At 35.5% G+C, this 14625-nt stretch overlaps 1 protein-coding gene and 1 non-coding gene across 5 annotated transcripts; both read left to right on the top strand.

The window, feature by feature from the left end:
• The first annotated feature begins 405 nt into the window (after positions 1-405).
• On the top strand, positions 406-13600 carry LOC18040474 (protein HASTY 1). 4 transcript variants are annotated; one of them, XM_024183648.1, is made up of 22 exons: positions 406-516; positions 4808-4909; positions 5466-5609; positions 5704-5784; positions 5883-5952; positions 6611-6681; positions 6756-6919; positions 7008-7079; positions 7173-7410; positions 8159-8221; positions 8313-8588; positions 9213-9326; positions 9434-9560; positions 9653-9822; positions 9949-10050; positions 10514-10617; positions 10704-10998; positions 11144-11388; positions 11857-12360; positions 12479-12773; positions 12920-13103; positions 13277-13600. In XM_024183648.1, the coding sequence occupies exons 1-22, from the start codon at positions 406-408 to the stop codon at positions 13354-13356; spliced, it is 3612 nt and encodes a 1203-aa protein (XP_024039416.1). In that variant the 3' UTR covers positions 13357-13600. The 4 variants fall into 4 exon arrangements, with proteins under 4 accessions (XP_024039416.1, XP_024039417.1, XP_024039415.1 ...); XM_024183649.1 differs by lacking the exon at positions 406-516 and adding an exon at positions 3734-4040 and having other exon boundaries at positions 4808-4834; XM_024183647.1 differs by lacking the exon at positions 406-516 and adding an exon at positions 3734-4040.
• Positions 1282-1367, top strand: LOC112098733. Its single transcript, XR_002905842.1, has one exon. It is a non-coding gene; the product is annotated as a small nucleolar RNA U30 (small nucleolar RNA).
• Positions 13601-14625: the final 1025 nt, after the last annotated feature.

Below are 14625 nucleotides of genomic sequence, written 5' to 3'. Positions count from 1 at the left end.
TACTCAACTCAAGAGAAACTTAGAGGGTTATTGTACCGTAAGCTAAGACGATTTTCCGACTTTGTGATCATCCTCTAACCATAAATCAGTAGCACAATCAGTAGCACAACTTTGATTTATCGATTTTCTGCATATAATCCGGGTATGTATTTAAATTCATATTTACAAGTTTTTATGTTGATTCTTGCTCGAAAATCAACAGTAATAAAATAAAAATCCAATTTAAATATGTTAATGGAAAAATAAAACATTCACAAATGGCATAGACATTGATAAACCTCTTTAAAGTGAATATCACTGAGAAGAAATTACTCCCAATTTTCTTCTCTCTGTGAAAACTCAACAAAAGCTTCAGAAGAACTAAATTCATTCTCTTTATCCATGAGAAAAGTGTGCAATATAGAGATGGAGGATACTAATAACCGAGCAAGCAATGTGCCTCAAGCAATTGCTACTACCCTTTACTGGAGCTCAACTCCTGAAGCTCGTAAAGCCTCTGTCTCTTATCTTGAATCCGTACTTTCTTTCTCTTTCTGCTCTCTACTATATGTATAAATATATTATGTTTCTTTTCATTTATATGCATATGCTGATCAAAAGGTATGCTAAAAGGTGGTAAGTTTATGGAAATTTAGTTTAAAATTTGTTTGAGTTTAGGGGATTTGGGTACTTTGAAAATTTTGGTATGCTGGTAAAGTTTGAAATTTGATGGATATAGGATTGTTTGAAATGCTTAAAGTTCGTAGACTAGTGCAAGTTTGAATGATTTTCAGGCCTCTAGAAAAATGGCGCTGGTGATTGGATTGAGATTATATCCCATTACTTGCTTCTATAGATGAAAACCATTATATCTATTTAGTTGCCGCTAGTCCGGTGCCTTGTATATGAATAATAGTATATAGTAGGCAATTTGCTTTTTAGTATATAAGTTTATATATATATATAGACACACACATCTAGGGGTGGGCAAAATACCCGACCTAAAAAATTTCGGGTTCGGATCGGATCGGATTGTGAATAAAACCCGATCGGATGAAATCTTGCAAACCCAATCGGGTTGTGATCGGATCGGGTAAAAAACCCGATTGGGTTGCTTTTTTAAAAAAAAAAAAAAACTAAGTGGTAAACACACGCACACCACACATATTCACAGAGTTACACGAACACATGACTCACAACAAAACACAAACCCCAATTCAGCCGTCTGCGTATTTGTTCTTTCTCAAAATTTCTTTCTTTTTTTTTTTTGTTTTCTTAATGTGATTTTTTTAGAAGACAAGTTGCGATGATGATGAGTGAAATTAGTCTCGTTAATCTGAGATAAATATGAGGAAAAATTCTCTAATCCATTGTTAATTATCCTGGGCACATTCTCTTCCTCTTTAGTAAAAAAAAAAAAAATCACAATACCCAACCCACCCTCAAGAAGCAAGAAAACATTCTCTCCCTCCCGCGATCTGCTGCTGCCGTGTTGCGAGTCCGACCATCTGCTGTTGCGTCCGTGATCTGTAGCCGTCGTGTTGCGTCCAGCCATCTCTCCTTCCTCGCGATCTGCTGCTGCGCGTCCAGCTGTGCACGAGCTGTTGCTGTGCGTCCACCGATCTGTTGCCGAAAACCCATCCGTGATCTACTGCCGTGGCCGCCGATCTGCTGTTCCAAGGCTCAAGCCTCCAACACGACCCCAGTTTCTCCCTTATGTGTTTTGAATTTTGAAGCTTTCATGGTGTATTGGTATATATGTTTTGAATTGACCCGTTTTCATCGACCCGAATTGACTTAATTTGACCCGAACTCAATATGATCCGTTTTTAATCCGAACCGATTTTACCCGAATTCAACCCGATTTTTGACTCGATCCGAACCGATCCGAATATATATCGGGTCGGATTGTAAGTTAGGGTTGCATTCGGATCAATGTTTGCCCAACCTGAATAACTCAAACCCGACCCAAATCCGATTTTGCCCACCCCTACACACATCCACATGCCCACTCACCCATAAATAGCGTGTAAAGAATTCATTGGTAGGTCTGTGGGCCCAAAACACAACCCAACTAAGAAAGTAATTTACCAAAATGCTTTTATCTTCTCAAAATCACCAATTAGTTCTCTTGGTAAATTAATTATCGGCTCACATAAATATGGAGAAATTTAATAAATGTGGTGGTTTTTGAAATGATTGGGAATATTTCCACCATTAACTTTGTAAATTCACCCTATCTCCAAAAAATAATTAGAATAAGTTCACAATATTTACAAGTCAACTAGAAGTTTTAGACAACTAATTAATAAAATTATTTTTATTATTTTTTGCACTTAAATATCTTTGATTTTTAATGTTGCTTTAAGATAAGTTTTATTTGACTATTTTACCCTTATAATATAAAATGATTAAATTATCTAAAAAAATATGAGACCTTGTATTTAATGGTTTTGATATTTAATTTTTTTGATTAAGTCTCCAAATTTTTCTTTATTTGAATACTTCTTTTTCATTTAAATTTAGAAAAATATTGTAAATTTATTGTAATTATTTCTTAAAAATTGAGTAGATTTAAAAAAAAAAACTGTTGATATCAACACCCTTTTGCAATATGCTTGAAACAATTATTGATCGACTTTTACATTTTTAATTTTTTTTTCAAGGCCAGCTTGGGTGGAGAAGTACATGAAAGACACGAAAAGAAAGTGGGCTTGGTCGGTGCTCGGTGGACGGTGGACGGTGGTCATGCCTCGTTTGAGTCTTGCTTGACTCTTTGAGTCAATGTGCATAGCAACTTATTCAAGAAGGCAAATAAGAATAACAAAATATAAGGGATACTTGTAACGCCAGGCAAAGAACTAGTAGTCTAGTACCATCGCCATCACATATGTATTTTTATTTAAATTGGTTATCAACAATGGTGCAAATTTTTTGAGATAACAAATTTGAGTATAAATTGAATTTAATCAGAAAATTAAAAACCCTATTTGTACTTTGTGAGACTGTATTTATCCATTTTCTTAATTTTTCTAAATGGAAGTGATTAACTTTTACATAATCAAGTTACGTACTTATTAATTTTATTGGTTTATTTGTTCTTAAATGTTTAACCGAGTGTTTTTTCAATAAATTTTTTTATAATACCACCTAAATTCTTTTTAAAAGTACAAAATTATATTGATTATGCCATTGGGTTTATTTAAAATATTAAAAAGAATGTTAGATATTGATCATATTGGACAACCTATAACTGAATTGGTCGGCATCTTTTTTCTTTTATCTTAAAGTAGAAAGTTGAGTCTTCAATCTTTCCATATAATTTATTATCATATTTTCTATATTGCCTTATGCAATTAGTACCTCTATTAAAATATTAAAAAAAATGTCGGATCGTCATCTAAAAATTATTTTTTTAAAATAAAAGAGTGATGATAGAACCATAAATTTTTATATAAATTTATCTTATACAAATCGACGTGACATTAATTTATTATTGAATAAAAATATAAAATAATAAAAATAAATCATATAGGACAAGTGATATTTAATTCAACCAATCTTATTATACCACATAAATTTATACAAAATAAATTTATACAATAATTTGTGACTCTATCGTTGCTCAAAATAAAAAGAACTAGAAACCGCAGTCAGTTGTCTCAGCCACTAAAGTAATTCTACTTCCGAAAAAAATATAAAAATTGAAATTAAAAAAATAATAATTAAAAGCACTCATTAGATATGCCAATGGCAAAATTAAACCTCCACAAAGACATTGATAAACCTCTTTGGAAAGAACATTACAGAGGAGAAACTGCTCCCTATTTTTTATTCTCCCTCTACAAAATCAACGAAAGCTTCACAAGAGCCTCATTCTCTTCATCTTCCAAGCAAAAAGACAATAAATAAATAATCAAACCCAGAAACGGAAGTGAATAGTATTAGTGATGGAGGATACTAATAACCCAGCAAGCAATGTGGCTCGGGCTATTGCCGCTGCCCTTGACTGGAACTCTGCTCCTGAAGCTCGCAAAGCCGCTGTCTCTTATCTTGAATCCGTACTTATTTTTTTTCTTTTATGGTCTTTGCTATATGTATAAATATAATTTGGTTCTTTTAGTTTATATGTACATGCTCTGATCAGAAGATGCTTTTGTTGATTTGGGATGCTAACAAGTGTTAAATCTTTTGAATTATTAGTTTAAATTTGATTGAGTTTTATTGGTTTAAATTTGATTGAGTTTGAGGGATTTAGAAAAAAGAGTACTTGGGAAATTATGGTATTCTGCTAAAGTTTGAGAATTTGATGGATATGGGATTGCTTGAAATGTTGTAATTTTGAAGATTACTGTTAGGTTGATTGATTTGAAGGCCTTAGGCAAAATGGGTCTGGTGACTGGGCTAAATAGTTGGTATTATGGTTTTTTGGCTGGGAAAAATGGTATTTTGATTGATTTGTAGGGTTTGTAAAAGAAAGAAAGTTGGGTTACTACGATTTGAGGTTCTTAAGAAGGAGCAAAGATGTGAGCTTTTTGTGAGGGCAATTAGTATTTGACTCAGTTTTAGGCTTTAAATGGAAGGGTACAAGTAATTGGACTTCTATAGTCATTCACATGCATTGTTGCTGTTGAAATTTAGCTTTGGTTAGATTGTTGATTCTTGAGGGTCACTCTTGTGCATGATATCAGGATCTGTAGTTCTAAACGCGATTGAAAAATAGCATATAATCATTGACCTTTTGTAAAGGCTGAATTATTGTTTTTCAATTTTTGTTGTCCAAAGTTTATTTTTGAAATGATACTTATTTGCTTTCTTATATTTTCAGGTGAAAACTGGAGATATACGGTTTTTGGCAAGTACATCTTTCCTTCTGGTCAAAAAGAATTGGTCTTCTGAAATCCGATTACATGCATTTAAAATGCTCCAGGTTCATGCAGATATTCCTTTACCTTGTCTTTGCCATGGATCTAGCCCATCCAAATTGTGAACTTGATATTGATGGGACTCATCTTATGTTTTAAGATGTTATCATTGATGTCTGACTCATCTTATGTTAGAATCATCTGTAAAATCAGTAATATGCTTTTGAATATGTCCTTCCAACTACACTGTTATAAGGGTCGGCGGAAACTTTTCAAAGCGCTGTCTCTTGTAGGAGGAGACTCTTCTATATTTCTACAATGTGGATGTGGGACAAATAGATACCATTGAACCCATACCGAACAATGTTTTATTGATCAATATGATGTCTTTTTGTTTTTTGTTTCCTAATGGCCTAATCTTAAAGAACAAATGCAATCATCCGAAAAAACAGAAATCTGGCTTTTTGTTCCTTTCTATCGAAAGAGGTTGTATTGCTCACTTGATATGAATATTAGGTTCCAGCTATTTGATTTTTGAAAATTAGCGTTTGTATTCTTATGAGTTGTAAAGTTTGAGGATAAATTGAGTGACGTGACTATAACATATCTATCTTTCTACAGCATTTGGTCAGATTAAGGTGGGATGAATTGAATCCTACAGAACGTGGGGAGTTTGCAAATGTCGCAGTTGATTTGATGTCTGAGATTGCAGATCCTTGTGAAGAATGGGCTTTGAAAAGTCAGACAGCTGCCCTTGTCGCAGAGGTTTTCATCCCACCATTCTCAACTGCTGTTTAAGCTATTTCTATGGCGATGACAGTTTTCAAGTTGCAGTACTTATTTGTTTTCATTCTTATAGATAGTTAGAAGAGAAGGCATAAATCTTTGGCAAGAGCTGTTTCCTTCTCTAGCTACCCTCTCCAGCAAGGGTCCAATTCAGGTATATCAACTTATCCTACTTTAAAGAAACCATTTTGCTTTCTAATACGTTAAAGGTACTTATACTGAATTGGTTTTACCCATCCCTCTTTATATCAGGCTGAGTTGGTTTCCATGATGCTAAGGTGGCTTCCTGAAGATATTACTGTCCACAATGAAGATTTGGAAGGTTTGTGGTGAAATACCTTGGCTATACTCTTTGCTATGTGTGCTGGAATGAATATTTTGTTCTTTGGAAACTCTATCTAGGAATGCTAACTTGTAATGGTTAAACTAGTTGAATTTCTGGACATCTGAATCCTAATTGTACGTGTGGAATGTCCTTTTTTTTTTTTTTTAAATTTATGTTTAATGATCAGGCCTTGGTTGGTTGAAGGGATAGAAAGTAAGAAAAAAAAAATGGAAGAAAAGTGTTTCCTTCTGTCTGTTTGGTAAAAATGGTGGAAAACTGAAGGGATGAGGGAAATTTCTCAGATTGCGGCATTTTTCATAAGTTCTAATGTCCTCACCCTTTTCCATCTAATTAGGGAGAATTGGAAACTGAGAGTGAGGGTGTAAAATGGATCCCTCCCCCATTTTCCATCTACTCCTTTTGTGATCGTACAAAACAAGTTAAACCATCATTCTCCCTTCCTTTATGGTCCCCTTCTTTTTTTTCCTACCAATTAAAGCCTTAGTGTAGTGGGGTTCTCTTTCTTCTTTAATGCTTCTTTTATCCCATCATACTTTTACTGTTCTTATTTGGAGGAAGATTTTTGTGAATGCCTTTGTTTGATATTTATATAGTTGTTTCCTTCTCTTCACATGATTTTGAATGTGTTAACCAGGTGATCGACGTAGGCTACTGTTGCGAGGCCTTACTCAATCCTTGCCCGAAATTTTGCCTTTACTGTACAGTGTATGATCACTCTTTGCATTCACTACAAGTTAAAATGTTTTAGCATTATTCTAATGCCTAAATTCTTGATACAGTTACTAGAAAGGCATTTTGGAGCTGCATTAAGTGAAGTTGGTAGGCAACAATTGGACGTTGCAAAACAACATGCAGCTACAGTAACAGCTACTTTAAATGCTATAAATGCATATGCTGAGTGGGCTCCTTTGCCCGATCTCGCTAAATATGGTATCATTCATGGGTAAGATAACCTTTCTTTGAACGTTCCGGCCTTATTATTTCAAGTTATTGTTCTGGATTGGTTTCTTACCCTCTCTCTATCATATCAGTTGTGGTTTCTTACTTTCATCACCAGACTTCCGTCTTCATGCTTGCGAGTTTTTCAAACTTGTCTCACCAAGGTAGATACTAAATCTTGTATGCTGTTAACTTATTTTATTTTCCTTGTCTGAGCATTCTTATGAATACTGTATGTTCTCAATGTGAAATTGCAGAAAGGGACCTGCTGATGCCTCCGCATCTGAGTTTGAGTCTGCTATGCATGATGTCTTTCAGATCCTGATGAAAGTCTCCGGAGAATTTTTGTACAGATCTGGGACAAGTGCTGGAGCTATAGATGAAAGTGAGTTTGAGTTTGCTGAATATATATGCGAGAGCATGGTGTCTTTGGGTACTTCAAACTTGCATTGTATTGCGAGGGAAGACACCATACTGTCGATGTACCTACAGCAGGTAATTCGTATAGCCCACACCTCCTCTGGAATCACTTAAAGCTGATTGGGCATCTGATTCAAGGCTTTTTGCTGAAAGCTTATCCTTTAGAATCTCCCATATCATCTGTCGTATCCTTAGTTTTGTATAATTGCTCTTAGAGTTCACATCTTCACTGGATCCTTTTTCTGCTGCCATTACTTTGTTCACTTAAGCAAAGCTATCCTGGTTCAGAACGGAAATTACATGCATCTGACCGGTACATTGATGTCTCAATCCTTATAACTTAAGCTGCATTGCAGATGTCTTTCTTCTTTACCTTATCCCTGCATCACAAGGTTTGGGTATGAAATATGTGAATTTACTCTGAAAATTTTCTTAGTTCCATCTCTACCCCTGCATTTCTTATGTCTTTACTATTGTAGCTGCTTGTGATTGTGCATCTGAAGCTCATATTAAACTCGTAATTTCATATTTTACAAAAAAATAAAAGTTTAAGGGAAAAAAAAAAGTCATTAAAAAGAGAAGACGGAAGGGGATTCTTTTGTCTAACTTTATGCTTCTTATTGCCCAAGACGTTTAATAATGGGCCATAAAGGCCATGTGGATTCAGTTATGATGTTTAGGCAACACAAACATATTTTGAAGGCAAAGCCATTGTGGAGGAACTGACATCTAATCTTGCTCATCTTCGCTCAACATTTAATTTTTTTTCTTGACATATATTAATTCAATTAACATCTTCTTTAATGTTTTGATGTCCTTCCAGATGCTGGGCTACTTTCAACATTTCAAGATAGCCCTTCATTTTCAATCGTTGTTGTTTTGGCTGGTATGCAAAAACTTATTCAAATTATTGTATTTCATCAGAGGGATATCACATAGCTGCCTTTTAACATTTCTCTTTTTGCTTTCTTTTGCAGGCACTAATGAGAGATTTGATGTCAAAGACAAAAGTTGCACATTCAACTGGAGATGGATCAACTGTTAATAATGCGGACTCTGGTTCTGGGAAGGTTGATAGTCGAAAGATGAGGATTTTAAGTTTTTTGAATGATGATATAAGTGGTGCAATTCTTGATATATCTTTCCAGCGCTTAGTCAAGAGAGAGAAAGCTCCTGGAACACAAGGGCCTTTGGAGTTGTGGAGTGATGATTTTGAAGGCAAGGGCGATTTCAGCCAGTATCGATCTAGGCTGGTATGTTTTACATGGATTATAGGCTTGGAGGTTTTCAATTTTTTGCGTCTTACATTAATATCCTTCTGATGTGGAAGTTTAACTATTAGGAATTTGTTAGCTTTGTCTGTTGTCTTGCTCCTGCACTCTTCACATTCTTTCTTCTATTTAATGAAAGTTTGCAAGACATTCAAGTTATATATAGATATCGGCTTTGTTGGACCATGGGCCTCGACTTGCACGTTCTTTGGACTGGTGTTACCAGTTTTATTTTATTTCTTTGGCAGTAGCATCAATTTGATGAAGAAAGATGTCACAGCACCCTCCGAATTTTGCTCAATCATAGACATATTAACTCACTGAATTATGATATCTACACCTTAGGAGAGCAATTAATTGTGTTGCACATATTTCAGTACTGAATCAGACGAATAATTATTAATATTATGCACACCAGTGGACAATGTCAGTATAAGCCTTTCCATTTCATTTCAGTTTACATTTCCACATTGGGAGTTATCAGCTGTAGTTTAATGCTTGTCCATTGCTCAACAGTCTTACGTCATGCAAGTGCTATCTGTATATCTTTATGCTGATTTAGTTTACATTTTCACCAAATTTTTGCTGATATGTTACTTGATGCAGTTGGAGCTGGTCAAATTTGTTGCTTCTAACAAGCCCCTTGTAGCTGGTGTTAAAGTATCTGAAAGAGTTATGGCAATCATTAATAGTCTCTTGATTTCTACAATGCCTGCTCAGGTTTGATGGCAAATGCTTATTTGGAATCAATTCATGGGTCCTAGCTATTAGATTTCCTAGTGTGGAAGATTGAGTTTCAATTTAAACGCTTATTTTCTGAAGTGCAGGATTTAGCTGTAATGGAAAGCATGCAATCAGCTCTAGAAAATGTTGTCAGTGCAGTTTTTGATGGGTCAAATCAATTTGGTGGGGCCACTTCTGAGGTTCCACTTGCACTGTCCAGAATATTTGAAGGTTTCTTTGTGATTTCTATGTATCTGATAAAAAATTTCAGACTTTTACTTTTCTGGTTCTGCTGAAAATAGTTTGGTTGCTCTGATTTGAAGGTTTACTTCATCAACTTCTTTCTCTGAAATGGACTGAGCCACCCCTTGTCGTAGCTCTAGGGCACTATTTAGATGCATTGGGTCCCTTTTTGAAATACTACCCTGATGCTGTCGGTGGTGTCATCAGCAAATTATTTGAGCTTCTAACCTCACTTCCTTTTGTTTTCAAGGTCATCTCTCTCTCTCTCTCTCTCTCTCTCTCTCTCTCTTTCAATGAGCTTCAATTTTTGTCTTCATTTCTATTTATTGATGATCTAAATTTTCTTTCCATTACCAACCTTTTGTTTGCTTGGCAGGATCCTTCAACGAATAGTGCACGACATGCAAGGTTACAGATATGTACATCATTTATTAGAATAGCCAAAACGTCTGATAAAAGCATCCTACCTCATATGAAGGTAAGTTTTTGTTTTCTTATATGACATCTGATTATGCTCATCAGTTTGATTACTTAGATAGCATTTATCCTAATCTAGTGGGACCAAACAAAACCCATGGAACTTATTCATGCGTATGTGACCGGATATAAGGTTTTCAATTGCAACTAGATTCTGATATGCTAATACCGATCCTCTCTTATGCTATCCAAAGATTCATTGGCAATTGATAGATAACTTTTCTACAGGATCTACTATCTTAAACATAGAACAGCACCTAAAGAAGCATTGGAGGACTGGAGATAAAATAGTTCCAAGATAGGAAATTACTGTAAATACATTATTGTGAAATCACTAATAGCTATAATAATGTGCCATCCCATAAACGGGTAATGTCATGAAAACCTGTAGTCATCAAAAGTGTGACAGCGAAGATTTTCTGCGAGATATCTGGTTAACATTATCTTAATTGTTTTCTATACAGGATATTGCTGACACTATGGCTTATTTGCAAAGAGAAGGTCGTTTACTTCGTGGTGAACATAATCTTCTAGGTGAAGCATTTCTTGTTATGGCTTCTGCTGCTGGGTAATTACTTATTTATCATAAGCTGACATTTTATCTATGTCTATGGCAGTTCTCTTGATTCCTGTTAAATTTTCAACTTGGTGCAGGATTCAACAGCAACAAGAAGTTTTGGCCTGGTTACTTGAACCTTTGAGCCAACAATGGATGCAGCTTGAGTGGCAAAATAATTATTTGTCTGAACCACTTGGACTTGTCCGTTTGTGCTCTGATACTTCATTTATGTGGTCACTTTTTCACACCGTGACATTCTTTGAAAGGGCACTCAAGAGAAGTGGAATTAGAAAAGCCAATTTGAATTTACAGAGCAGCTCCGCAGAAAATTCTGCTGTTATGCATCCAATGGCTTCTCATCTTTCATGGATGCTGCCTCCTCTCCTAAAAGTAAGTAATTCCTTCTTATTTCTGACATTTGGAATTTCCTTATCTCCATAGCGCTTTAAAATTACCAAGAAGCCTTCTGAAGTGACAACATTTCTTGATGAACACAATGTAGTAAGCATTTTTTACTTTTATTTTTCATCTTTAGCTGCTTCGCGCTATACATTCCATCTGGTCTCCATCTATATCGCAATTATTGCCTGGAGAGATAAAAGCAGCTATGACCATGAGCGATGCTGAGCAGTTCAGTCTTCTTGGGGAAGGTAACCCAAAATTTTCAAAGGGTGCAGTAGCTTTTGCAGATGGTTCCCAGTTGGACACAAGTAAGGAAGGATATGGAGAGCCTAATGAATCTGATATACGTAATTGGTTAAAAGGTGTCAGAGATAGTGGGTAAGTATGGTTTTAGCTTGGAAACTAGAAGTGTTGTTTTGTATGTATTTTGGTGCAGATCAATTAAAAGAAATTTACCATCATACATTCCACCCAAGCCATTTATATACTAAGAAAACCCTTTTGTAATTTACTTTCTTCCAAAGAGAAAAACTACATAAAGAAAAAAAAAAAACAGTTAGTTATTAGTTTGTTTAATACTTCTGGGAGGATAATATCTTTCTCTGCAATGAGTTAACGACTGGGTTTAATTATAATCTCCTAAACTTTAACAATGTGAATATCATAGATATATTGATGTATTGGCTGTATGTAAGCGATGCTTGATCAGTTTACAATGTAAGAAGCAAAGTTTAGTCTTAAAAGAGTTGAAGAAAAAACATGAAGGACGTTATTGGATATTCACTATTAACTCCTTAGCCTTCTTGTTCCCCGATTACCTTTTTTATCATTAATTTGCTCACACAGGTACAATGTACTTGGACTATCAGCAACCATTGGAGATCCATTTTTTAAATCTTTGGACTCTGGTTCAGTTGTCGTGGCACTGATGGAGAACATACAGTCGATGGAGTTCAGGCATATAAGGCAGCTTGTTCATTCAGTTTTAATCCATATGGTTAAATTTTGTCCCCTAGATATGTGGGAGTTCTGGCTGGAAAAGCTCCTGAACCCATTATTTATCCACTGTCAACAAGTTCTTAGCAGCTCTTGGTCCAGTCTTATGCATGAAGGTCGAGCAAAGGTTCCAGACATCCATGGCATAGTTGCTGGGTCTGACTTGAAAGTAGAAGTAATGGAAGAGAAACTGCTTCGGGATCTGACTCGTGAGATATGTTCACTTCTCTCTACTATGGCCTCGTCAGGATTAAATAATGGGATTCCTCCAATAGAACAGTCAGGGCATTTTTACCGTGTGGACGTTTTGTCTCTGAAAGATCTAGATGCTTTTGCATCGAACTCTATGGTTGGGTATGTGGCATACATACTGTTTCTTACAAGAATAGCCTTTTCTTTGTATTTATTGGAGTATTTTTACATCTATGTTGTCATATTGCGTTATTGGCTGATAATTGTAATTCATTTACAGTTTCCTCTTGAAGCACAAAGACCTTGCCCTTCCAGCATTGCAGATTTCTTTAGAAGCTTTCACGTGGACAGACGGTGAAGCTGTGACAAAAGTTTCTTCCTTTTGTTCTGCTGTGGTTCTTCTAGCGATACAATCAAATAATATAGAACTCCGGCAGTTTGTTTCGAAAGATCTGTTTTCTGCTATTATCCGAGGTCTCGCCCTTGAGTCAAATGCTGTTATTAGTGCTGATCTGGTTGGTCTTTGTCGTGAGATATTCATATATATGTGTGATAGAGATCCTGCTCCGAGACAGGTTAGTTCTATAATTCACCATGTTTTAATTAAAAGTTTGTATAACTTGCGGATTGTGAGTCTGGGATAAGCTTTTATTGTTGTAGTTGCTCAACCTGTTGATGGAAGTATTCTTTTTTTTTTTTTTTCCCCCTCGGGTTTTTTCAGGTTCTACTCTCTCTCCCTTGTATTACCCCACAAGATTTGCTAGCTTTTGAAGATGCTTTAACGAAGACAGCTAGTCCTAGGGAACAAAAGCAACATATGAGGAGCTTGCTTGTATTAGGTACTGGGAACAATTTGAAAGCTCTTGCTGCTCAGAAAAGTGTTAATGTTATCACAAATGTTTCAAGTAAGCATTCTTGCATAATTTCTCTTCCATCCTTTGACTAATCTGCCCATACTAGCCCTTAAGCTGTTCTAAGAGCCATTTTAATAAATGCCTTAATTTTTATTTTCAATTCAAGCGAATCTGCAATTCTTCAAATGCAGTCTACTTACTAGTCTGTTGCATTCTCTTTTCAGCAAGGCCACGCAGCTCAGATAATGCCCCAGAAAGCAGAACTGAAGAGGGGGAATCTATTGGATTGGCGGCCATTTCGTGAAGGATTCTTGTGATTTGCAGAGTTGTATAGGGATGAATTATCTGGAAGAGAATACTAGTTAACATGACATATACAGAGGCGAAAGGCGGCTTTTTTGGCCATTTTTCTATACAATTTGTATAATCAGTTTTCCCTCTAACCTAATTTTCGAGTAAATATATATATATAATTCAATTGGGTTTGGTAACCCACTGCTACTGTCATCATGGAAATGAGATTTATAGATGTATTAGTTATAGTATTCTTTTCATTTCTCTGTGGCACTTCTAATCACACCCGTTCATCTGTTGTTGCGTTTTTGAAATTTCTTGGCTTAAACCTCTTTGAGACATATCATCTTCTGGAAAGTAAAATATGATCTAATTGATTATCACTGAAGATTCTTGTCAATAAACCTTTTGTAGTTTTTTTTTTTTTTTCCAATGCGGTGAGTAAAGTTCAGATTCATTTTGACTAAATTCATTTTGTTTAAGTCCCTTATTTCTCTTAAGATTTGAAGCCGACTAGCCAATCAAATAAAATTATTTAAAAATCACTCTGTCATATCTGTAGGATACAAATCCTCCATAGGTTGTTAGTAAGTTTTAACTGTTGTTAGTAGGTTTTAACTGCAGAGATTAACACTTGAATTATCAAAATCACTATTGTGATTGTTAATTATAAAAATGAAAGTGCATGTGGTAAGATGATTTATTGAATGAGCATTTGATGGGTAAATGCTATCATTCTCATTTCTCAATGTAGATATAGAAGTCTAGCCAGTTGGAAAGTGTTAGATGCAAATGTGACAACAAAGATGGATGCTTAAATCCTAAGCATGCACTTTCTATAAACACAAGAAACCTTCTGGCATTTGTACCACTTTCATTTAACATAAAAACATTTTGCATCTCTATATACACAAGCAAGAGCGAGTTTGGACTTCTGAAAGTCTCTTGTTAATTTCCTTGGTGTTAACTAACTTTGCTTAAAGAGCCGGCAACAGTAATCAACAAATAGCAATGGGACCGGGAGGACCTGGAGGGCCACCTGCGTGGGGTCCACCACTACTTGGACCGCCGGACTCTTTCGGTGGCTTTTGTGAAGTTATCGGTTCATGGAAAGTAATTAAACATCGAATTTAGATGTTGAGGTTTTCAAAAATCAAAATTCTCCATCTGCTGTTCTTTTAGACTTGAGTCCCATTCCCACCGTTGAAGTGTTCTATAAGATACACTGACACGTGTCAAAATGGGAACTTTAGATGCAGCTGAACAATCACGAAAAAAT

This window comes from Citrus clementina, unplaced genomic scaffold (assembly GCF_000493195.1).
Source record: "Citrus clementina cultivar Clemenules unplaced genomic scaffold, Citrus_clementina_v1.0 scaffold_5, whole genome shotgun sequence".
Classification (NCBI taxonomy): domain Eukaryota; kingdom Viridiplantae; phylum Streptophyta; class Magnoliopsida; order Sapindales; family Rutaceae; genus Citrus; species Citrus x clementina.
Note: the sequence above shows the minus strand (reverse complement) of the source record. Positions and strands in the feature narration are given on the sequence as shown.

Excerpts from the sequence above, each read along its gene's own strand:
- LOC18040474 (XM_024183648.1), top strand. The coding sequence starts at position 406 with ATGGAGGATACTAATAACCGAGCAAGCAATGTGCCTCAAGCAATTGCT. Across the intron at positions 10,618-10,703 it reads GTTATGGCTTCTGCTGCTGG|GATTCAACAGCAACAAGAAG; the intron begins GTAATTACTTAT and ends AACTTGGTGCAG. Across the intron at positions 11,389-11,856 it reads AAAGGTGTCAGAGATAGTGG|GTACAATGTACTTGGACTAT; the intron begins GTAAGTATGGTT and ends TTGCTCACACAG.